At 38.9% G+C, this 26,924-nt stretch overlaps 1 protein-coding gene across 2 annotated transcripts in view; it reads right to left on the minus strand.

Moving 5' to 3' along the window:
* The window catches only part of ssh2a (slingshot protein phosphatase 2a), a 172,327-nt gene extending 151,133 nt beyond the window's left edge, over nt 1–21,194 (minus strand). For both annotated transcript variants that reach the window (XM_060847943.1, XM_060847942.1), the window contains exon 1: nt 21,006–21,194. In XM_060847943.1, the coding sequence (XP_060703926.1) occupies nt 21,006–21,068 (63 nt within the window). In that variant the 5' untranslated portion in view covers nt 21,069–21,194. The remainder of the gene's footprint in view (nt 1–21,005) is intronic.
* Nucleotides 21,195–26,924: the final 5,730 nt, after the last annotated feature.

The raw sequence follows: 26,924 nt of genomic DNA on the forward strand, positions 1-26,924 counted from the left end.
ATTCTTCAATTCTTGTCTTAATTTACTGCAAGCAACGTTAAGCACATAGAACTATACAGTACAGGAACAGGCCCTTTGACCCATGATGCTGCACCGAACATGATGCCAAATTAAATTAATCCCTTCTGCTTTGGGGTTCTCTTGCCAAGGTTATTTCATGGCTTGTTCTTGTTCTCCTAATTCCCTTCCTGAGTTCTTTCCTGCTTTCTTTATCTTCCCCATGGGCCCTATTCGAATTTAGATTCCTAAACTCCACATCTGTTTTTTTTCCCCTTTTGACTAAATTCACATCCTTCCTAGTCATCCAAGGGTCCCTTACCTTGCCATCCTTGGTATTCCACTTTACTGGAACATGCTGGTCTTGAACTCTGATCAGGAGGTCTTTAAACAACTACCACATGCGGACTTGCCCGATAACAGCTCCTCCCAATTAACAAACCCTAGCTCCTGCCTAATACTGATGTAATTTCCCCTCCCCTACTTTAGTATCTTCCCACAAGGTCCCGACTTATCCTTATTCATAACTGTCTTAAAACTTAAGGAGTTGAGATCACTGCTTCCAAAGTCCTCTCCCACTAAAAAGGTCAGTCATCTGGCCAGGTTCATTAGCCAATACAAGGTTCAGAATGGCCCCTCTTCTAGTTGGACTATCCACATACTATTTCAAGAAATCCTCTTAGATGCACTTAAATTCTGCCCCATCTAAGCCTCTTGCTGGAAGGGAATCCCAGTCAACACTGGGGAAGCTGAAGTCCCCCACTATGGCAACTGTGTTGTTATTGCATCTTTCCATAAACTGCCTATACATTTGTTCCTCAAATTCTCAGCGACTGTTCGGGAGCCTATAGAATAATCTTATCAGTGTGACTGCACCCATCTTATTTTTGAGTTCTTAACCATATTGCCTCAGCGGATGAGCCCTCCAGTATGTCCTCAGAGTGCAGATACAACATTCTCCATGATCTTCCACCTCTTTTGCCTTCCTCTCTCTCTCGTCTAAAATAGTGAAAATCTGGAACGATGAGCAGCCAGTCCAGCCCCTCTCTCAACCAAGTCTCAGTATTGGCCACAACATCATAGTCCCACATACTGATCCAGACTGTAAACACATCTGCTTTACTTACAATACTCCTTGTGTTGAAATAAACACACTTCAGTCCATTAGTACCATGATGTTCATTCACCGGTCTCTGCCTGTCCTTCCTTTTTGGTCCTATTATCTACCATCCCCTCAATCCCTCCACTTGCTGACCTGCTGCTATGGTTCCTAGCCCTGTGCCATTCTAGTTTAAACCCTCCCGAATAGCACTAGCAAACCTACCTGCGAATATATTGGCTCCCCTCCAGTCAATACAATTTAGAAAATATAATAAATGATTTTGAAAGATTGTAAGTATCACAAAAAATTCAGTTATTTCTAAAGGTAAAAGCTTTTGCCCATAATTGCTCCAGAAATAACATCATGTTGCATTAATTAGCAGTTACCTTGGAAACAAAGTCTTTAAAGTATCACAGAGCCAAAAAGGCATTGAATCTAACCATGACAGTAACCATGCTTCAACTGGATATTACAGTGCAAGAACAACAGAACATTCCTTGCGAAGTTTTTTGAGGGTGGGGGGCGGCGCTGCGGGTAGAGAAGAAGGGTTGACTAGAGATCTCTACAAAAAAAATTTATTTTTGTGACATGCATTTACATCCGCAATTTTTCGCTGCACCTATCGGTTAGGGAAAAAATGTTAAAACTCACAATTCCCACCTGTAAGCTTACATTTTAGATCCTATTCTTCTTTCTTATTGTTAATCTATAATACAGTATACAGAATAAAAGGGTGAAAAACCTCAGCATAACTAGAAACTAAAAAGAAAGCCAAACATATATATATTTTTCACTCAGTACATTTGTTATCTTTTGATGTAATTCCCAGTGTAGTTACTTTCAGGACATTACAATAAAAGAATAATAAATATTAATTGTTGTGTGAGGATTTAGACTGAAATCTGCAAAGTTCTTTATGTATTTGTGAAGTGAATAACAAGCTAGTGCAACATCAATTGGTTCCTTTGAATTTTGGCTCTCTTCAGAAGCCACACGTGTGTGTGTGTGTATATATATATATATATATATATATATATATATAGAGTGAGAGTGAGAGAGTGTGAGAGAGAGTGTGAGAGAGAGAGAGAGAGAGAGAGAGAGAGAGAGAACGAACAGAATACTTTTTTCCAGCAGCTTGTAAACATTGTATTGAAGCCAATAAAATCCATGAAAACAAAAACACAACAAAACACAGCTTTAAGCAACACAGGGACAAAAGAGAGTCAAGCCCTTCCCACAGAATAATGAGCTAAGGTTTCAACATTGCTCTTCACCTTTTTTGGCAAGATGAATCAGCACAGATGGCACAAACATCTACACAATCGGAACAAGTCACTCGCATCTTCCCTGAGACATAAGGAATTGGCAAGAGCCAAAGTCTTATTAGATTATTGGTTTTGTGTACAGATAACTCCTATCAAACGTACTCTTAAAGCATGAGAAGCTATTTTGAAGAGTTATTTTAGAACATGTAGAAGAAAGAGTTCTTGTTAGATTAGTTGGCAAAGTGGAGAGTGTGTAATTCTGAATAACGCCAATATCATAGGTTGGACTCCTGTTCTAGTTGAAGTAGTCTCTGGCCTGGGTCCTCACACTGCCTAAACAGTGGAAATCAACTGCAAACCACCACTGATAAAACAGCCAAGGAAATCATTCAGAATAAACCATTAGGATTAAAAGGTCCTGCCTTCAAGCAGAGCTCACAAACAACTGATGAAAAGGTACTTTTTGAACAAATATGAATCCACACAACTAATGGCCTATACAACACCAACCTGACTTGAAGACAGATCACCAGTCTTTCAATCATTGTATCAATATCCAGCAACTCCCCACCTAGCAGCACTGAGTGGACCCTAAACAAAACAGCAGCATGGTTCATGAAGGTGGCTCAGTTCTACAGCTTGGAGGACATGCGAGTAATATTTTAAACAAATAGAGATGTACAGCACGGAAACAGACCCTTCAGACCAACCTGTCCATGCCAACTAGATATCCTAACCTAGCCTAGTCCCATTTGCCAGCACTTGGCCCATATCCCTCTAAACCCTTCCTATTCATATTCATATACCCACCTAGATGCCTTTTAAATGTTGTAATTGTACCAGCCTCCACCTACTTCCTCTGGCAGTTCATTCCATACATGCACCACCCTTTGTGTGGAAAAATTGCCCCTTAGATCCTTTTTATATCTTTCCCCTCTCACTCTAAACCTATGTGCTTTAGTTCTGGACTCCCCCCACCCCAGGGAAAAGATCTTGTCTATTTACCCTATCCCTCATGGATAGCCTCCAACGCTCCAGGGAAAACAGCCACAGCCTGTTCAGCCTCTCGCTAAAGGTCAAACCCTCCAACCCTGGCAGCATACTTGTAAGTAGCTGAAAATGTGTTGCTGGTTAAAGCACAGCAGGTCAGGCAGCATCCAAGGAACAGGAAATTCGACATTTCGGGCAAAAGCCCTTCATCAGGAATGAAATCATTTCTGAACCCTTTGAAGGTTCACAACATCCTTCCAACTGAAAGGAGACTAGAATTGCACACAATATTTCAGAAGTGACCTAATCAACATCCTGTACAGCACAACATGACCTCCCAATGGGGGAAATAATTTGAAGAATAAGTGACAGTAGTTTAAGGAAATTGGAGAGCTTGTGCCAAGAACAAAGGGTCTGTATTATATTGATTAAAATGTTAAACACTTCAAACTACAATGAAGCTTCTTTGCTGTGCAGTATCATAGCAGATAAGTAATAATCTGGAATATTTACTCAAAAGAAACAAAGTGTGTTCTCTCATTGTTGTAACATTGAACAAAAGTAGCTTAAAATTCTTTGGCTCCTCTTACGTTAGCAGAGCAGTAATGATATCTGTACGGCCAGTTGCAAAGTCCCTCAGCCGGAAAAACTTTTAAACAATCGGAGAGTTCACATGTGGGCATTGTGTAAGTTTTGCGTTTGGCCAACTCAAGTAACTGAGCCTTCAAAGCATCGTAAATGTTCAAAATGGTAATGTGATTAAAATCTTAGTGGAAATTTTTTGACAAGGTAAGTGGTATTGTACTCCATAAAGATATAAATGGTTTCAGAAAGGAAGATGCCATAAGAAAAACTCAATGCAAAAGCCAAGTTATCTGGAATGGCTCATTGAAAACAACAAAACAACTGACCTAGACAGCATTGTCAAGTTGTGGAGAAAGAATTCAATGCTGGATTCAGCCAGTGTCATAATACGTGACCTAGAGAACAGCATCACTAGAACAAACATGGAAACCTGAACACCAGCATTTTATTTACTGGAGTAAGCAAAAGAAAATAAATCAAACGGTTGTGGCCTCTCAGCATTTATAAAGAATACACAGGAAGTGGGCTTAAAGGAAGACAGTTATTTGTGAAGGTAGTGGCGAGATGGCTTATCTCAGCCAGAATGGAAGTGAGCATTGTAGTTGATCTCAACACCCTTGGGTTATTGTTGGATGGAACTGGAAAAAAGCTCCAACCCCAAATGATGATACAAGGAACTTTTCCAAGAGTGCACACTATTGACAAAGTGAGTAGTCTTGGCAGTAATGCATCCCCTGTTTGAACAGCTTGTTGGTAAGATAATGAATTAAGATTCATGTTTAGATCATGGTTATTTGAGTGTCCTATCTAAAGAACAACACTGCTCACCCCTCATAGAATTCTAAAATTGTCAAAGAGGAAGAGAAAACCAAAGCAACAGACTTGGCAGCCTGAAAATGTGTTATATTTTATTCACAACTTAATGTGTCAGACAAGTTGATGGAGACATTTACAATGTTCATCTTTGTAGAGACAAAGACAAGACTGGCCATAAGCCAACTCAGGGGTGACATTTCAAAAGTAAGCTGAATGAGATTTCTCCAGAATATCTGTGCAGTGTATTATAGAGGTTAACACTAGTTTCATATCACAGTTTTGTATATAAAACCTGCAACAGATATTTGCAAAATGTCCTACAGGTTCAAATGAAGTAGACATTGAACATCTTATAATTATAATAACTGATCATTAAGGAGGTTAATGCTGTGCATGAAGCAAACCTCAAGGTAACTGAGAGGAGTTAGCATAGTTTTGCAAAAGGGAAACCATGTTTATGCAACTTATTAAGAGTTATTTGAAGCAATAACATGCTGCAGATAAAGTGGAATCCATTGACACACTATTTGAATTGCAAGAAAGTTTATGACAAGGTCCCACAAAAAAAAAGAGCTCAAAGTAATGGTGGTGACACCCGAACATGCATAGAAGATGGGCTGACTGGCAGAAAACAGAACATGCATAAATGTGCCTTTTTTTGACTGGCACAATCTGAAAAGTGGGGATCTCAGGGGTCTGTACTGCGGCACTTACAATTTTTGTCAGAGACTTAAAATGTAGAAAAGTGGGCCCTCTTATGGCGCAGTGGTAGTGTCCCTACCCTGGACCAGAAAGACCTGGGTTCAAGTCTCACCTCTCCAGAGGCATATAATAAGATCTTTGAACCAGTTGATGAGAAAAATAGATTAAACAAGTAAATGAAGGGAAGTGGAGGCAAATATTGCAACAACTCAAACAGGATAAGTATGTATGTTGCGAAAAAGTCAAAAGGAGGTTGCAGACTGACAGATAGGTTCAATGACTGGAGAAAAGTCTGGTAGGTGGAATACAATGGAAACAGAATTATTCACTTTGGCAGGAAGAATGAAAAATTGGATATTACTTAAACAGAGTATGACTGCAAAGATCCAAGGTACAGCAGAATCTAAGTGTTTTAGTGCAGGAGTGATAATGGTTTGCACGCAGTTACAGTATTAATCAAGACAGCTAATGGCATGTTATCCCTTCTGTTCAATTGCTTTCATAATAAAAGTAGAGGCTATCCTTACAGTACCCAGTTTTGGTCTCCTTATTTAAAGGAAGAATATAAATCCGTTGGCAGTTCAGAAGAGGTTTATGAGATGGATTCTTGGAACGTGTGGGTTGTTCTTATGAGGAAATGTTGGACAGACTGGGTTTGTTTCCAGTGGAGTCTAAAAGAGTAACTTGATGAGTTAAGATCCTGAACTGTTTTAACAAGGTCGTCGTGGAAATGATACTTCCTCTTGTGGGAGAGTCCAGAAATAGAGGGTACCATTTTAAAAGTAAGGGTTGCCCTTCAATAATAAGGAGATTGTTTGCCCCCCCCCTCTGAGGGTTGTATGATTCTGGGATTCTCTGCCTCAGACAGTGTGGAGGCGGGGTCATTGAATATTTAAAGATGAATGTAAATTGATTCCCTTGCCTAACATAAATCTAAGGCTATAGAACAGAACAGTACAGGCCCTTCGGCTCTCGATGTTGTGCCAATCTTTTATCCTACTCTAAGATCAGACTAACCTACGTACTCTTCATTGTACTAACTTCCATGTGTCTAAGAGTAGCTCAAAATGTCCCTACTTTATCTGACTCTAGTACCACTACTGACAGTACATTCCACACACCCACCTCTGAGTAAAGAACCTACCTCGGACATCTCCCCTAAACCTTCCTCCAATTACCTTAAAATTATGCCCCCTCGTGATAGACACTTCCGCCATGGGAAAAATTCTCTGTCTATCCACTCAATGCCTCTCAACATCTTGTAAGCCACTATCAAGTCACCTCTTATCCTTCTTCGCTCCAATGAGAAAAGCCCTAGCTCCCTCAACCTTTCTTTGTAAGACACCCTTCAGTCCAGGCAGCATCCTCTGAACCCTCTCTAAAGCTTCCACATCTTTCCTAAAATTAGGTGACCAGAACTGAACACAATATTCCAATTGTGGTCTAACCAGGACTCTATAGAGCTGCAGCATAACCTCACGGCTCTTAAACTCAATTCCCCTGCTAATGAAAGCCAATAAACCATAAACCTTAACAACTCTATCAACTTGGGTGGCAACTTTTAGGGATTTATGGATAGGGACTCCAAGATCCCTCTGTTCCTTCACACTGCCAAGAATCTGCCTTTAACCCTATATTCTACATTCAAATTAAACCTTCCAAAAGTGAATGACTTCACCCTTTTCCTGGTTGAACTCCATCTGCCACTTATCAACCCAGTTCTGCATCCTATCAATGTCCCGTTGCAACATACAACTGCCCTCCACACTATCCACAACTGCACCAACTTTTGTGTCAATGGCAAACTTACTAATCCACTTCCTCATCCAAGTCATTTATATATATCACAGAGCAGTGGTCCTAAAACCTATCACTGCAGACTACCACTGGTCACTGAGCTCCTGTCATCATCAAGGATAGATGAGAATGTGGAATTTGAAACACAAAAAGATCAGCCATAGTCTTATAGAATGGCAAAGTAGACTTCAGGGGCCAAATAGGCTACTTCTGCTCCTAGTCTGCATATTTCCATGCATGAATATTGACTTGGATTAAAGATAGTAACCCAAACAGACTTCCCTGGGGCATCTTAAATCAGATAATTCCTAATTCTCATGTCGCTATTGTATTATTATATGTTACAGAAAATCACTAGCAATCTTTGCAAGGGATTGACTGGTTATAATGATTAGAAACTTAACTGGACCAGTTAATATAAATGTTGTGGCTACAAGGGCAGGTCAGAAGCTGGGATTCTATGATAAGTAACTTAGCTTTTGATTCCCTGAAGCACAACCATTATGTGTAAAGACACCAGTCAACTGTGTATCGGAACACTCTCCACTTGCCTGGATCAGTGCAGCTCCAACGAACTCAACATCAAGTACTGCAAAATATCCCATTTGATCTACATTCCATCCTCCACCTTAAATTTTCACTTCGTCCACCTCTAGCACACAGCTGCAGGAAGATGTACTATTTACAAGATGCACTGCTGTAAATCCCAGATCTCTTTCAACAGCTCCTTCTGAAGTGGTGACCTCTACCACCCAGAAGAACAAGGCAGCAGACACATGGTAAAATTACCATTTGCAAATTCTCCTCTAAGCCACATACTATCCTGACTTGGAACTATATCACTGTTCCTTTTATGTCGCTGGGTCAAAATCCTGTAACTTCATTTCAATAGTACGTGGAAAGCACTGCAGCACCTGTCCTACAGTGGTCCGAAGCACAAGTCACAATAAGTTTTTCCAAGCAGTGCCACAGGGATCAGTGCTGGGGCCGCAGTTATATACAATATATACTGGATGAGAAAAGTGAAAATATTACAACCAAGTTTGTAGATGACACAAAAAAAAGGTGTGAAGGTCAATGGTGAGGACAACAAATGCCTGCAGAAAAATACAGATAGGTTACATTAGTGGTCAAAAACATGGTTGACAGAATATAATATGGAAAAATCTGCGATAGCGCAGGATAGGTAATTTCCTCTTCTAAGAGGAAAGGATCTAGGAGCAGAGAGCAAAATCTTAGCATAAGATTTTTTAGACTTGGGAGGTGCCGATGTTAGATTGAAGTGGACAAAGTTAAAGATCACACAACACCAGATTATAGTTCAACAGGTTCATTTGGAATCACTAGCTTTCGAAGTGCTGCTACTTCATCAGGTGGTTGTGCCATCTGATGAAGAAGCAGCACTTCGAAAGCTAGTGGCTCTAAATAAACCTGTTGGACTGTAACCTAGTGTTGTGTGATCTTTAACTTTGTTTATTTTTAAGACACAAGTGAGGTGGAATTTCTTCTCTCAGAGATGAATCTATATAATTTTGTCACAGAGGACATTTAACGCTGGGCCATTAAGTATATTCAAGGCACAGATAGCTTTTTCAACCAAGAAGGAAATCAAGGATCATTGGAAAAAGCAGGAACATGGAGTTGAGGGTTATCAGATCAGTCTTGATTAGTTGAACGGCAGAACAGACTCAATGGATTCAATGGCCTACTTCTGATCCTGGCCTTATGTTCTTAATTAGAGACGGGCAACTGACATTGGGTTTGCTAGAAACATAACATACTACAGTGACTTAAACAAAAAGTTTTCTTTATTGAGTAACAAACTTGTTTCTTTGACTCCAACACAATGCTGGAGAAATTCAGCAGATCTGGCAGCATCTATGGAGAGAGATAGAAGAGGTTACATTTAGACTCCCATAGTTTCTGCCCTCATTAGTTAGGTTTAGAACATCACCTGCTTGGCCAAAATCATGTTTCCTCTCCCTCTTCAAAAGCTTGAAGATGTGTGAAATTCAGGAGAGGGGTTGTCACTGGAGCCAAAACAGTATCTCTGCCTTTTCTCCACAGATGTTGCCAGTGTTGAAGATATTTGGTCTTTGTTCCCATGGTTTAATGAAGAGGTGATGACCTGACTACTTACGCCTTTAAAACATTTAAGTACATGACTGAGACATCGAAAATATATTCAAAACCAAATATCTGTTTACACAAGAAATACACCACCCTTTAATCACGAAAAAATTACATTCACACAAAACACCACCGCAAAAGGCACTAACATCTATTCATTATTTTGCCCCTTGTACTGAAAGCTAATTCGACCCATATCATTTACACAATAATGGCATGTTACTGATCTGCTTGAACAGCATGGTACAAAGGCTAGGATAGTACAGGTGATTATGTATAAAAGGAAATTGTGCTGCAGCTTGTAATACCATAGCAGGTACCAGAAACATTAAAGTATAACACACCAATAAAAAAAACTCATGCATTCATTTAAACAGAGGCAAGAAAGGTAACTTTAAAACATGGACACAGAGTTTAGATTAGATTACTTAGTGTGGAAACAGGCCCTTCGGCCCAACAAGTCCACACCGACCCGCTGAAGCGCAAACCACCCATACCCCTACATTTACCCCTTACCTAACACTAGGAGCAATTTAGCATGGTCAATTCACCTGACCCGCACATCTTTGGACTGTGGGAGGAAACCGGAACACCCGGAGGAAACCCACGCAGACACGGGGAGAACGTGCAAACTCCACACAGTCAGTCGCCTGAGTCGGGAATTGAACCCGGGTCTCAGGCGCTGTGAGGCAGCAGTGCTAACCACTGTGCCACCGTGCCGCCCAGAGAAAGGGTTCCAAACACCACAGAAGAGAGAGGTGTAAGTATATTTCACTTGTATAGGCATTAGGAAATTAAACAGCACTGGGAAATTTCAAATCAATCTTCTTACATATGTGATAACTGCAACAAGGCTAATGGGGAAATCACTAATTAATCTCCTCATGGAACTCCCTTCATAACAAATAATGGCCTGCCCAGTTAGAACACATCACATTAGTTCTTCATAGGCTTTTGTCCCTTCTTCTGCAGTTACGTTTGTGCCCGGGTATCCTTGGAGAGGGAGCTCGCAATGTACATAAATGCTTTTGGTGCGTTCGGAGAGGTGGGCACTGCAGGTTACAATACTTTATTTCCTCCAGAAAACCTCCATTTTGACTTAAGGCATCCCTCTCCCCCAAACCCCTTCACTTTTGATGGTTCACATCACCCTCAAATCTGGGTCCTTAGCTCTATGAGGCTGCAATGCTAATCACTGAGCCACCATGCCCACAGTCTAAGACCTGTTAAATTTTCCTGTTCTATGCAGCATCTCTGATTATAAAATAGTCAAAGAAAAAAAAACCCATCTAAAGTTGCAAATATGTTAGATATTAATAGCCACCGTGTCAAGGGTGCAGTGTTAAATGTCAATAGTTCTTCAGCATAACTAATAAAATTGGGAAGGTATTTAATGGAAAACTTTGTGGATGGAAGAATGGAGCAGATCTTTGCAGAAATCAGATATTTCTCAGTAGACAAAACTATGCAGAATTCTGTACAATTTTGTACTGTTCACATTGTTAGATGTTCATATTCCAAGTTGGAAACTTTTTAAATTGTATAATTGTCATGCTGCACTAACTCGAAGCCCAAGTGGAAAGGAACATTATTTATTGTTCAACACCAAAACAGAGCCACTACTTTTGGGATAATAGAGTGGCTCAGTGTTAGCATTGTTGCCTCTCAGTGTCAGGTCCAAGGTCTGATTCACTCTCGGGTGACTGTTGAGTTTGCACATTTTCCCCATGTCTACATGGGTTTCCTCCAGGCGCTCTGGGTTTCCTCCCAGAGTCTAAAAGATGTGATTGGCTATGCTAAAATTGCCCAATGGGCAGGTTAGGTTGATTACCCATGGGAAACACAGGGTAGGTGGTGGGTCTGGTTGGGATGCTCTTCAGAGGATCGGTGTGGACTCCATGGATCAAATTTTCTACTTCCACAGTGTAGAGATTCTATAATTCTATGACTATTGGAAGCCATCATAGATGGTGTGATGTTCTATGACAGAGACGGTATGCCACTAGCCAAAATGTTATGAGGGTTCACTCAATACGAGAGATTATTTACCAAATCGAAAAGGTTCCTTGGCTTGGTTCTTGTTGTGGTTATCACCTGGTCAATCAGTGCAATGGTGCGAGTACTCTAACTGATCTCAGCAGAAAGGGTAGAAGATTGAAACCAGTTTCCCCCCCCCCCCCCCGATCATTATCCAATTATTATGAATAATTGGTATTATTGTACAATTCAGCAATTTAAAATCTGTTGAAGCCAAATCTTGTATTAAAAGGACATTGTTTTCAACAGAGAGCAACAGGATGCATGACTGCAACCAGGAAACCAAGTAAGAGCACAGCAGGATGTGAGATGTTCTTCCATCTGCTGCATAAATTTTGGCTTAAAGTAGAGAAGCCGTTCAACCTGCACAGCAGAGCAGTTAAACTAAGAGAAATGCTACAGTCAATAACTATTCCAAAACATTATTCTGTCAGTATTTTAATTTTAAAAAAGTTCCAGGTGCTTTTCATTGATATAATCCAATTTAATTGTTATTGGTACCTTGTCACAAATTCAGAAACACAAATTGACGTAGACTGTTAAACAGAAGTTGCCCTTTAGAAGGTTTTTGTTTGCAAAAATGTACTTTCTATATTAAAAATAGAAGTCACCTCATACTCCAGTACACATGGTAGGCAAAACATATTTTTACCTATATGGCAGAATCCTGTAAGCAAAAAAAAAAATTTATATTGCTGTTGCACACTTGGAAATTTGGTAGTTTTGCTTTTATCCTGATGACGAAAACTTCATTGAGAATTTTTTCCCCTGTAACACACTGCCGAGTGACAAAAAAGTTTCTTTATTGATTGCTGCATATCAATTTAGATTGTATACTGCACTGGCAGAATAGTGAAGGAGTGCTTAAAAAATAAGCCAAAAAATTTCATCCCACACCCCAACATTTCATAAAACAAAAGACACATGAAGTGAAAACTTATTTCTCATTCTTTTGGTTTTTTGAAAGAACAAATGCTCCTTTCTGCACAAACTTGTTTTGAAATTTTTTAAAAATCAAATATTCTGTCAACCCCAGCTTTATTTATTCAAAAGTGCAATGTTAAACCATATTTTGTTTTAAAAAAGTTCGTTAACTTAAAATAATCAAAATTGTCCATGCGTCCATTTCCCATTTTATTTTGAAAGCATCTGTCCAGCCTGATCACTTCTACTTCTAGAATGCCTCCTTGCACTTACACAGTTCCTTTAACATTATTAAACATTAGAGTACTTCACAGGAAGTTTGACACCAAGGTGATAGTGGGACAGATGACTGAGGCAGGTTCTAAGATTGAGTGTCATAAAGAGAAAGAAATAAAAGAGAGATAGAACTGTTCACGGATTAATTTCAGAAATTAAAGCCCAGACAACTGAAGTCACAGCAGTCAATCATATAACAAAGACTGGGAACACCAAAGACACCAGAATTAGAGAAGCAGAGATCAGACAGCATTGCAGGAGACTACCGAATTTTGGTAGGGCAAGCTATTTATTAAAAGTATATCATTTGAATATGGTTTAGGACAAAAAATTGCAAATGCTGGAATCCAAAATAGACCGGCAGGAGACTGAAAGAACACAGCAGGCCAGTCATTATCTGGAGGTGGAGAAGTCGACATGTCGGGTGTAATCTTTCTTCCAGGCTGGAAGTGGGTGTGGGGGGAGCTGCAAATAAAAGGAGTGTTAGGGTAAAACAAAGTTGATTTGTGTATATTTATTCTGAAGCAATCGATAAGTAGAAAATATTTGATATTTATCAGTGACCCATGTTATGACTTTCATATTCCACTGGTGTCCAGATACTTTATGAACTGCTAAAACTTCACCAATTCCATTTTGTCATGTTGCTCATATGGACAGATTGCATATTCAGGGAGTTTGTCACCACGTGCAGCTCTGAATGCAATTGAAACTATGGATCTTAATGAATTGCTAGGAGCGAAGAAATTGGTCCCCAACTTCATCTCAAACTCTGAGTTGTATATTCAAATATGTGGAATGGAGCTGAAATCTACAGTTTTCTGACTTGAGCAACAATGTCCAGGCTGAATTAAAGCTGACTTGACTGAAGAGGTTGGATTTGTTTGGCTTGTCATTATTACAGTTTTGTACTGGCAACAGTGGGGTGTTTTTACCAAGGAGTTGTATTATAACTGGAATTTGTCAGAGATCTGGTGCTTTTGCTGAGTAAGTGTCTCAGATAGTAGTGAGTGTCTCAATAATCAATGATTCCAGGGTGATCTGTTCTTAAAAACTATTTGAGCCTTTTTACTTTGTCTAGTGTAAAGATTTTGTGGTGAAGCGGCGATAGGTGAAGACAGGTAGACCAACCAGGTCATACCCTCTACCTGTCTTCATCTTATCCCCACTTCACCACCCTGGCCCCACCACTCCCTTTATTTGCAGCTCCCCCCACACCCATCCCCAGTTCTGAAGGGTTATACCGGAAACATTGATTTCACCATCTGATGCTGCCTGGCCTATTATGTTCTTTCAGCCTCCTGCCTGTCTATTCATTATTTGAATATGCCATCAGAACAATTCCAAATAGAGCTCGAGTCTGCCTGGACCACAAAATATCCTCATTTGTTAATTATTTTCAAAATGGAAACTGCATGTTTGCATCCCCTGACACCTCAGTAAGTAAACACATCAGATGTAGTTCAAATGCAAGTGAATCGAAGGGCTAAGTATGAAAAAAACAAAAGAACCGTAGATGCTGGAAATTAGAAACCAAAACAGAAATTGCTGGAAAGACTCAGCAGGTCTGGCTACAAGTCACTGGATCCAAAAGATAAAGGTCTCCACAGATGCTGCCAAGCCTGCTAAGCATTTCCAGCAATTTTATTTTTGTTTGGGCTAATTGTGAATTTGTAGCAGATCAACTGATCGCATCCAACATCACGGTGGCAACTAGTCAAATTTCTCATGTTTGGACACGGTTGTGAGGTTCCCTTCTCCATAATGAAGGATCCTATCGGCTCACTATTTGGACTAACCCTCCAAAAAATGTGATCTAGCAGAAGACACCAGAGACTGTTGGCACTCATGCAACAGTGAAGCACCCTGGAACATTTCACTAATTTAAAGGGATTACGTAAAAACAAGCTGCTGTTGGTATCACCTAGAGGAACGAAGAAGAAATAGAAAAGTCTGCGCAAACATTTCTTCACAGATATTCTTTCAGAATAAATTACACTGTAAATTACAATGTTGGTACAACTACAACTGCAATCCGTGGGGAGTTAACATCCTACCTGTGGAAACACTTGGCTTTAGCTCAGTAGTTACTTCGATTTGACTACGGCTTTAAAACAAAAGACAGGTTTATAACAGTTATTACATACACACAATATGGAGTCTTGGGAGGCAACTCTTTCTATTCCTTTGCCCAAGAATACATTCTAAATATGCACCAAAGGAAACAGAAAACAAAACCTCTGATTCATTTCTTAAAAACTGTGCCCAATTAATTCATGACACAGTGCTCAATTCTGAGCTCATACAACCTGATGAGTATGAGCTCTCTGCAACTGGAATGTCTTACAATCAAAAACAAAGTGACACACCCTTCATAAGCACTGTATAAAAATTAGAATGGATACTGAATGCATCAAAAACATTTGGGAAAAAAACAGGTTCACTCATTTATAACTCAAATTGGTAAACTACGTTATGGTTCATCAAGAAACCAAAATTTGTACTTCTTCCTTTGTTAATGAGCTTGTTTCACAACTGTAAGACTAATTAGGAAAAATCAGTACAAAATCTTTACACTAGACAAAGTAAAAAGGCTCAAATAGTTTTTAAGAACAGATCACCCTGGAATCATTGATTATTGAGACACTCACTACTATCTGAGACACTTACTCAGCAAAAGCACCAGATCTCTGACAAATTCCAGTTATAATACAACTCCTTGGTAAAAACACCCCACTGTTGCCAGTACAAAACTGTAATAATGACAAGCCAAACAAATCCAACCTCTTCAGTCAAGTCAGCTTTAATTCAGCCTGGACATTGTTGCTCAAGTCAGAAAACTGTAGATTTCAGCTCCATTCCACATATTTGAATATACAACTCAGAGTTTGAGATGAAGTTGGGGACCAATTTCTTCGCTCCTAGCAATTCATTAAGATCCATAGTTTCAATTGCATTCAGAGCTGCACGTGGTGACAAACTCCCTGAATATGCAATCTGTCCATATGAGCAACATGACAAAATGGAATTGGTGAAGTTTTAGCAGTTCATAAAGTATCTGGACACCAGTGGAATATGAAAGTCATAACATGGGTCACTGATAAATATCAAATATTTTCTACTTATCGATTGCTTCAGAATAAATATACACAAATCAACTTTGTTTTACCAAACAAACAATCACAAAAGAGCCTCTGACACCTTGAGATATGACCATCTTCTCAGGACTCTGAGGAAACACAGCACCATCTCAATGGTGCAATTGAGTTCAACTCAGTATTAACAAGGAACTAAATCTTTCTAGTTTGCACAGAGCAGTACTACAGAGCAAACTGCTCATCAGGAGTGTATCGTATCCTAGGTTTGAAGATTTAGTCAGGCCCTGGGTGTTCCAATCTTGCACATCAAGAAATCAGTAAACAACTCATCTAATAGAAAAAAAAGGGGGCTATTCTGTTATCAATCAATACGTTCTGTTTTTGGATGAACAGAACATAAAGTTGCACCACTGTGCATATTACAGTGAACCTTGATCATTTGTTTCATCTCATTCTAGGTACTGCAGTGAAATATGAATCAGACAGTGCATGGCACAATATTTCCATTCTCAAAGAGGCAGCAGAAAAACACAAAGAAAACAAAAGTAATAACAATAAAAGAAAACAAACAAACAGTCATTACAGCAAAGACAAAGCTGATGAATCAGAAAATCCAGCCAGCAACATGTCACGACAAGCATGCATACCTAAGTTGGACTATATTTCATTGGCTTTTAAAACTTAAAACCTTTGTTCAAAACATTCTATTTTCAAGATAAAAATTCGCCATTTAAACTATGATTACTTGTCATCATCTATCTTATGTACTTGTAGTTGTTAGAAAGTTGCAAATTGTGACAAGGATATCCAACAGAAGCCAAGTTAAAAATTTTCAAACCGTCAAGTGGAAAATCATGTTTCTGCCAGCATAGGCAAGCTCGAGCTTGGAGCATAACCAGTCTATAAAATGAAATTGGTCAGCGCCACTAGTACTGCCATAGGGACCCCTACCATGCACAGGTCCAGATGAAATCAGATACAAATCCACAACCACTTACTACGTTTCAAGCCATTATTTGTGCTTGGTCACACAGTCATTGAGCTGTGCAGCATAGAAACAGACCCTTTGGTCCAATTCATCTATGCCAACTAGATAGCCTAAATTAATCTTTCCCCACTGGCCAGCATTTGGCCCATATCCCTCCAAACCCTTCCTATTCATATATCCATCCAGATACCTTTTAAAATTTGTAACTGTACCAGCTTCTACCACTTCCACTGACAGCTCATTCCACACGTGCATCACGCTCTGCGTGAAAAAGTTGCCCTTAGGTCTCTTTTACATCTTTCCCCTCTTGACTTAAACCTATTCCCTTTAATTTTGAATTTGGACAGTTTACTAATCTAACACTAAAATGAGTGTTCATTTCCTACATTTTCACTAGCATTGATGAACTATATGTTGCTTGTTATGACAAAGTTGCCAGATTTTTCACTGGGATTTAGTTTGTTGCCACATAAACAAATCCTTTCAGCTGTATCATACCAGTTTAATTGTGCCAATAAATCACACTCCAATGAGCTCATTTTCTTCATATTTCTGTCTATTCATTCAGAACCTCCACAATTCATAGTCTAATCTGAATGCTTACTGATTAATGGTCCTTAAAAAAATGTTTCCAGCCCTTCCCTCAGTAAATAAATGACCTGATTCATATCAGAGCAAAAGGTAATGATGGGTGATAGATTTCTGAGCAGAGACATCAAGGAGCAGAAATTCCACAATGACTATTCACAAAAAAAATTGTCAGAAACATTCCAAACACCAGACTAGCTGCTCCCATTTACCAATTCTATACACTCACTCAGGGCCAGACTAACCCCATGCCAACCAACAGGTCAAAACAAACCAAGTCATTCAGAATATAACTAAATTACCACAGCTACACTACATTAACTAAGATGAGGTTTATCCTCAAGCAGTGACATGGTAGGTACATTAAGGGTGAAAACAGAAAATTCATAAAGCTGGCAACAGGACAAGTTTATTCCACTGGTAATGAAATAAACCAGCCAGATGCCAAGCAAAAATACCACAGATGCTGGAAAACCGGAATTAACAAAACCAAAGTGCTAGACATACTCAGCAGAATTCACCACATCTGTGGAGTGAGGGTCAATTTTGAGTTAAATAGGGTTAGGATTAGGTTTCTTGTTCTGCTGAGATGAGATGACTAACAAGTGACAAAACTCTGTGCCTTCTTACCCTGCAAAATTCATTGTCCTATGCTTCAGTTGCATCTACCAATTCAATCACAAGCAGTGTGCCGAAAAGAGATACTTCAGTTTGCAAAATAACGATAAACTACACATGCACTACACAAGCCGACGCTCACTATTATCTGCTTGAAGACATTACAAAACAGCTTCAAATCATCTAAAGCTTTTTCCAGCACTACACCACTATCCTCATTTATTGATAACTGCAATAACTGAGTAGTTTCAAAAAACAAATAAAATAAATTAAGATGCATGCCACTGGCTGTATATTTAACTTTTCTTTAGTTTGTATACTTATTTTTGCATTATATAAATCTGTGGTTAAAAAGGATTTTGAACCTAAAAATGCAAACAATACTTTGAAAGTAAATAAATCCATGAGACATACATCAGCTGGTCAATGGTAGAGCCAAAACCACTATGGTCTCTGTGGAACAGAGAAAGGAAATATTTCAGCCTGTGTTTCACGTGATCTCAACCAAGTGATCACATCTCACTTGTAATTTTTGACACTAAGGAAGGATAGCCTCTACTGTAATGTCTCAAAGAATAATAAGCTGCTGACACTCTAGTGCATAATTGGAAACACAAAACCATGGTTACTTCAGTACAGGGCTTATAATAGTACAAGAGATCACCTTTAAAAGAAAACAGCAAAACAGGTGAAATTTACTCTTTTTCTATTGGATTGTTATGAAAAATCTTTTTTAAAAAAATGCAACTTTAATGGTTTGATCAAAAACAAAACTCTCAGTAATTTTTTTTTCACTAAATTAACAGTGTGTTGTAATCATTCTATGAGTATTATTTACCAACTTGAAACAACATTGTTTATGCGATTTCCATTTTTCTTGTCTTTGTGCAGATTTGGTACAACAGGTCTGGGATCAAGCCAGGAATGTAAAATTGCCTTCTAAAACTTTTATCAATAAACCTTAAACTTAAAATTATGAATCGCAATGAATGACCAAATTTATCTCTTACACTGACTTCCACTCCAATCAAAAAGATAAATTACTGGATGCGAAAAAGAATGAACATTTTGAAATATTTTGGATTTGAAAATACAAATTACACTGGACGCAAAATAAATGGCACAAGAGCAAACAAGTTAACAAACATAGTACAATCCAAGTATAGGAAACACATGGAAAGTTACTGTAAAAATAAATTACATTTGCACGCAGACAAGTTGGGGAAATTAGACTGCGCTCAATAAATAATTGTTCAATTACATAAAGACAGGAGGATACTGGGGAAGAGGGTTGAGATCTAATATCAAGGCACAAATCTCAAACCTAATATCACCTGATCAGTGCTCTCTATGCTTCTTTTCAGCATTGGCGCTATACTCAACTACAGGCTCTCATCATTCACCTAAGGCACTTGTATGTTTAATGCCACTTAATCCAAGTTGAAGCTTCAAGCAATTTACCATGAGTATTTATTTGTTTTTATTGTTCTTTTTATCTGATCCCCAGCACATAAGACCCATTTGGACAGCTGTACAAAGCAAAATCAAACTACACAATCTGTGACACCGGTAACTAAACTGGTCTTGCATGCCAGCATGCTTGCATCCTAAAACAAGCTCAGGTATATGAACACCCTCTATGCCTTCAAGTCAACCATGAGAGGGATTCTGCAAGAAACATCAAAGAAAGCAACTTCAGGAATAAAATGAGAAGAAGAAAATTTGTATGCCCAAAATCACAACTGCCATTCAGAATGAACTACTTATTCTGTATAGGAACACAATTCGGAATTGGATGAAGGGTAGCATTTTGTTGCTATGGTATTTACTATACATTAGTCAAACTGTAAATAGCATCATTTTGCTTCTATGCTTCTAAGAGTTTACTGCATTAACAAAACCTACTTAATTTTCAGTCAAATCAATATTTAAGGTCTGGTTGGGGACTTAGTTCAGTAAGGTCATTTGTAAAATAGGAATAGGTACATCAAAAATCTAAACAGTGAACAGCCTGCCTCAGCCAAAATATTTTCAAAATGCAAGGAAAAATACAACTACTGCATGCTAGATTTAATATATGCCTTTATTTTTTACTGAAACTTGATGTAGCTACATCAGAAAGTGATAAAATCAGAATTATAATGGAATAAGGAACTGATCATTTCTGGCTAGTGGCATATATAAAATTTCAGTTTTAAACGTGTCACTTGAGTTGGGTGAAGTGATACCTCATTGTTCTACAGTAAAAATCCAATAAATTGATGCTCTGATTCAGAAGTTAGCCACCAATTTTAAAAACCCTTCCAAATAGGCTAACAAGAAAAAGAGATGCAGAGAAGACTCGGTTTCCAGGGTTTAGAGTTACTATTTGAGACACATTGAGACACAGATTACAACGGAGTACAATATTGGGGAACGCCTCCAGTTTAACAGCAGCCTTGGCAATAGCAGTTTCCAACACCAACTACGCTGCGAGGCGACCGATGATGCAAAGCGTAACGGTTGTCAATAGTTACTCCTAGTTGCTCTTTCACACACAATGCATTTTGCAAAATTTTCCTTTCGGATTTACTAAGTGCTAAATGAAGCTTACACCCTACGATCGTTTTAAAAAAAGCCATACTACAAATAAACGCATTCGAGGAAGCATCAATCGCTGTACACCAACCCCCAACACCCTCAAAACAAATTAAATTTTAAAATCGTGTGAAAAATACACGCGAACTTCAAATTACTGCTGGAAAGTCGGGCCTATCACTCGACTTTCAACCAGGAAGCACGAGCGAGAGTTTAAGTGATGCTCGATTAACCAGCTAAACGGCCATCGATGGACACTTCACCGTGCAGGAAGGTGAGAGGCGATTTATAAACGGAACCCATACCAATAAATAAGTAAATTTCCCCACTGCATGTCACTGGGGGGCACCGAGCCATTACATTCGAAAACGTTTATTTTTAAAACCCGGTGCGCGCGATCAGGCGCTGCTGGAGCTGCGCATGCGCACTAGGGCAACGAGCGCCTTTCTGAGGGACGGTGTTGAACGGAGGAGCAGGAGGACGACGACGACGGGTAAGTGAAGAGAAACACTCACCGAAACACAGGGGCTTGAGGTGGTGCTGGGTGTCGGAGACCGCTGGACCGTTACGAGAGCCATCTATGGAGTCCCGAGCACATCAGATCTCATTCTCATATAAGAAGGGATATCGGCTTCCCGTTAAATCTGTCAGGGCAATTGTGACAGCAACGCCCTGCGAGCGCGATGCTTGTTCACTCGCCGAGACTCTGCCGCTTCTACCGCCGGCGGCGTGTCTGCGCATGCGCGAGGCCCTTGCTCGCCTTGTCAACAAAACTTAACTCTTTCGGGGTCGAATTAAAAAGTCACCGGCGTGTGGAAGGCTGACATGACGGGCCAGGTCTCGGCATAACCGGAACAGACCGAAGTTCAACGGCCCTGCACTATCGAACAACACATGAAAGATTGCAAAGATCATGTAGCGAGGCGGGTGAGGAGGAAAACAAACCTTCTGCAAGGCTTTGAAAGGGACAGAGCACAAACAAAGCAAATACCCTTTCGGGCGGTTTGAAATGTATTTTAAACATTACTATTTGTCCAAAAGTTTCATATAAAATAGGAACTCTTCCGCAACTGTTAAGAGATTTGATTTACAAACCTTGGTGTGTTCAGCGAGCTGACCTCAAATCTGCTGTAATGACCCAATCTAGAAAAGGATTGGTGGGGTCAGGGGAAACAACCAGAATTTCTGCTTTTGATGGTTTTCTACTATCCCTGGCGCAACTGGCAATGATCAATTGAATATAGAAATATGTCATTCTCCACAAAACTCATGCATAAAGATTACTTACCTATACCAAGAACTGTATTCCACTGCAATAGTTAATGAGTGCAGGATGAATATAATACTGTAATATTATAATGAACACTATTGTGTAATTAAGGGTTTTTGCCTGATCTTCTCAGTTTCCCTTTGCCCCACCTCATGCAATAGTAATAGCTTATTTTGGGTTGCAATTCAAGAGCACAAGTGCCCTGATGTATAATGTACAAAATGGCTATTACTAAAATATTGGTTTGGACAGTGTCTATACAAACATTTCTATTCAAATCTGAGAAAATGCTGGAAAATCTCAGCAGCTCTGGCAGCATCTGTAAGGAGAGAAAAGAGCTGACATTTCGTGTCTAACTGACCCTTTGTCAAAGGGTTTGACAAAGGGTCAGTTAGACTCAAAACATCAGTTCTTTTTTTCTCCTACAGATGCTGCCAGACCTGCTGAGATTTTCCAGGATTTTCTCTTTTGGTTTCAGATTCCAGCATTCGCAGTAATTTGCTTTTATCTATTCAAATCTGTTTGGGACCAGCATCTACACTAATGAATTCATGCAAAAACTATCAGTGAGACAAAATTGATTATGCAAATTATACAAAATTGACTAAGTCATAGAAATCTGAGGGTAAAGATAAATAAAGAAGGTTCTATTTGGTAAATAATTGATTAACTTTAAGGGGAGAAGGAAATAAAGATTTGGGTGTGACTATTGACCAGGACATAAGAAGAATTGATTCATACAGTGACTTATCGAGTTCTTTGGATGTCAAAAAGAACTTTCACAATCAGTGAATTTCTTTTTAAATGCTTGTTATGTATGAAAGGACAGTGGACAATTTTCACATAGCAAGTTCCCACAATTAACAAATGAAATGACTGACTATCTCAGTTGTTTTTGCTGCTGTTAGTTGAAAGAGAATTTTTGACCAGGACACAGAACTCTTTGTACTTCATAATCTTTCATGTTATCAAAATAGCAGGAACTGCACTTCAAAAGGAATTCTTTGGCTGTAATACAAGTTGGGACATCCTGAGGACATGAAAACACTCTATACAAATGCAAGTCCTTTTGTTCATTTATTCTTTAATGCTAGTTAATTGAAATTTTCTGAAGTAAGTTGGTAATTATTTGAAAGGAAGCCTTATTGAAGGTAAACTTACAGTAAGGTTATGATATTTAACACAAAATATTTCATTTCCCCAAATATATTTTGACAATACCACCATCCAGAAGAACAAGGAGAGCTAGTGTACAGACATAGGGAAATAGGAACAAGAGTGATCTGTAAGACTCTTTGAATGTGCTCCATTATTCAGTATGACTGTGGCTGAACATCTCCCATCAAATCCTCTTTCTCAGTTTATTGCAACTATATCTTTGCTTGCCTCAAGTTCCCAAAAATCTACCAGTTTCAGTTTTGAATATACTAAGCAAATAATCATTTACAGCCCACTGGGGTAGAAAATTTAGAATAGAATAGGAATTTATTGTTACGTGTACTTTTACATGAAAAATACAGAGAAAAGTTTTATAAGTCGTCCCAACACTTTACACCTACAATGACACGAAGTCATACGTGATCATAATAAAAAAATGTGAAACGAAGACAGTTCATCACCATTCAGTTAATGGTTCTTGAGCTCTGGGAAAGTCAACTAAGGAACGATGGAATACCCTGAAGATGAAACTAGGGTGAGACTACCATTCTGAGACAAGATCACCATTTTGGTCCACTGTATTACTGGACTAAAAGTCTCCATCAAAGAAGACTGTCATACCCAACTGAGACAGCCACTCCTGAATAAGATCATTTGCCAGGCCACTGGAATACCTGAAGCCAAAGATGAAGAAACCTCCACACAGGGATGAGGCCTCCATGCTGGGGCAAGGCTGCCACATTGTGCCGAGACCTCCGCTTCTCCTTCAGGCATCCAGGACTAGCCTATGAGCTCAGGCCTGGAAAGTCAGCCTGGGATTTTCTCCTCAATTGATGGGATGCCCCGTGCTGGGGTTGAGTCATGTCCGGCTCATTCTGGTGTTGTTGCTGAGGCTGCTGGAGGCCTCCTTCACCTGCCACTCTCCAGACTTAAAAGAAGGAAAAATGAAGAAAAAAGGAAAGAAAAAAGCTGAAGTAAAAAAGAGAAAGAAAGCTGATGGGATCTGTCAACCCCCAAGCTTGGCCTACCTACTCCGCCAGCATCTTGGGGGGATAAAAATGATTTGTAATCTTCTCTGAAAAAATTTCTCTTCGTTTGTGCTAAACAACTGACTTCTTACCCTGAGACTACATCTATTTGTTTTGGATTCTGCAGTCAGGCAAAATAGCCCTTCAGCGTCTAACAATATGCAACCTCTCATGACGCACTATGGTAGTGCATTGGAAATCAGCTCTGCTATTCCCACAATTATTGCAAATTTGAAAAGGTTTTGTCAAAGTATCCAGAGTCCCCAATTTACTCAACTGGTGAACTCTACTTAAAAGAAACCACTGATAGGTTTAAGAAAATTTCATTAAGGAAAAAAATGTCTTCATGTATGGCATGTAGGAAAAATGAATTGCTAACAGAACTATACAATTTAACCTCTGTTTAAACTTTATTCCTTCACAACCAGGCCAACATATACAGGCAAACAAGACATGGATACTAAGAGGGGACAGAGAAACAGGGAAACATAGTTTGATAGCACCAGTCTAGATCACAGGAATTGATGAATTTTTTTTCTTCCTTTTCAATTTTATTTTAATTCTTTGTTGTTGACACAAGGCTGTTAGCACACTGAACGTTTCTTTCATTCACTGGTTCAGAATTCATAGTTTTACTGTCTTTAAAAGGTGTTTTATTTCCTTCAACAGAAAATTTGCAGAGAAAGTGATTAGAAAGCAGTGAACAGATACTTTCCAGTATTTTCACCAAAGAAGAAGACTCAGAGGTTTTTCAATGCCCTCGCTTTGCAGGTTAGGTGGTGATTCTCTGCCACACTCAATCTACAGAAGTCAGGCACCTCGTCTAGAACCAATCAGAACATTGTTGTCAAGAATCTTTTCCTTTAGTTCAGAACACATTGGCTCCAAGGTGTCTGCTTATGCTGTCTCTGTTCCAGGAAAATGCAACATCACACTCAATTCAGAATGTGTTCTAGTAAACATGATTTTTAAGACTGTAGCAATCTCTTTGCACAGACTCTCTTTTAAAGCAATATCTGTAATTTTGTTTTTAGGTTTACAGTCCAAACACAAAGAAAACTAAAAGACATGTTCTTTACATCACGAGAAATGTTGCACACTTAAGTTCACCTCTCATTGGATTTTTTTAGCAGACATTATTACCTAATCTATTTATCCTATCCTAATCGAGGAGCCCTCTCATCCCATCAATCTTGTGAACTTTTGTTATAGTGTCCCCCTCCCGCCTCCACCAAAAGCATTATTTTTATGGAGGGAAAACTCTCAACAAGAAATGTATAATTATAGCAAAATTTTTTTACTTATGCTCCAACTACTATGCAATAAAGTCTAGCGCACAATTTTTCTTCCTAATTGCTTGCTAAAACTGTACGTTAACTTTCAGATGCCTCTCAATACCAACATTTACAAGCTTCACACATTTTAAAAAATTGTTAACGTTTTGCATTCTTCTGACCAAACTGAATAATTTCCTGCTTCCTACATAATGGCAAACTGCCACTCTTTTCCCAAATATTGACAGTTTGTATCCTTTTGCAGTCTTTTTATGTCCTCATCATAGCTGCATTCCAAACATGCTTTGTTTCATTAGCAAACTTAGATATATCCAGTCTCCTCATTCATATAGATTATACATAGCTGAGGCCTAAACATTGATTCTTGTGGCACACCACTAGTTACACCCTGTCACTCCAAAAATAATTAATTCCTCCTTTCTGTTTATATTTATTAATTAATCCTTAATGCATGTTTAGATATTATTCTCCAATCCTATGTTGGTGTTCCATGAGCATGAGAACACCAACACCTTCAGTTTCTCAAGTAATTTACTGTCTTGAGTTATAAAATTGTAGAATGATGATGTACAGAAGCAGGCATATATTATCATCTCTTCATCATAAGTGGGGGTTAGAATAGTGGAACTCTGCATGGAGGTAGTGTCAGCACAGACCATTGGACTATAAGGCTGCTGTTTCATTAGAAAAAGATGACTAATGATGAGTTTACCCGGAAGGTAACCAGGCCTTAAATGAGAGTGCGCTTGAGAGGTGGAACCTTCGTGGTAACATTAGCTGAGGCAAGAATTGAACCAACACTGTTGGTGTCCCCAACTTCACAAACCAGCCATCCAGCCAATTGGTTGGAGGATTTTAACTTTTTATTCTCAATATTGAAAATCTACTTATCTTACCTATTTTCCCAAGTAATTTGCAGTGTCATTCAGGTTCTTGGAAGTTTCTGCTCCTTCCATTCAGAAGAATTGTTTTAACCCAGCAGAAGGGTTTTATTTGTGAAGTCTGCAAAATGTGACAATTTGTGTGAGAAGTTTTTACAGTGTCAGAACAGAGAAAACGTTTAGCTTAACAGAACTACGAAAGAAATCCCCAGGCCATCAAAACTGGAGACAGGTAAGTAATAGATTAAATAATTAAAATACGAGCGTCACTTCATTGGAATTGAGTATCTGTAAAAGGATATTGCTGGAGAAAAGGTTATATCTTTGCTATTTATGTTACGATTGTTCTAAACTGTCTTATTTAATAAAGCTTCATATTTTTGTATGGTAAACTTGTATCCTTTTGTTAAAGAACATTGACAGCTTCATGTGCATATGTTCAGTGGCCAACCACCACAGTATTCAACAATAAAAGTTAAACATATGATCAATCAAGCCAGGTTTCACTTTGAGAATTGTTCAGCATTGATCATCAACTGGGATCATTACAATATTCAGTATGCTTGACAATCAGCTTATAAGTGGCAAGGATATTTTCTATTATGCTAACTTACAATCTTGTACAAGAAGCATTGCGGCTGATTTATTGAGCCTATGTAAATTAAATATTTGATTGTATTTTTTAATCAAAACATGCTATGTTTAGAACAGTATAAAGATGCAAGCTCTGTTTTAAAGGTTTCTCTCAGTTGAGATGTATATGAATATACATCTCATTGGGAAGGCAATGGCCTGGTGGTAT

This window comes from Hemiscyllium ocellatum, chromosome 31, assembly GCF_020745735.1.
Source record: "Hemiscyllium ocellatum isolate sHemOce1 chromosome 31, sHemOce1.pat.X.cur, whole genome shotgun sequence".
Lineage (NCBI taxonomy): Eukaryota > Metazoa > Chordata > Chondrichthyes > Orectolobiformes > Hemiscylliidae > Hemiscyllium > Hemiscyllium ocellatum.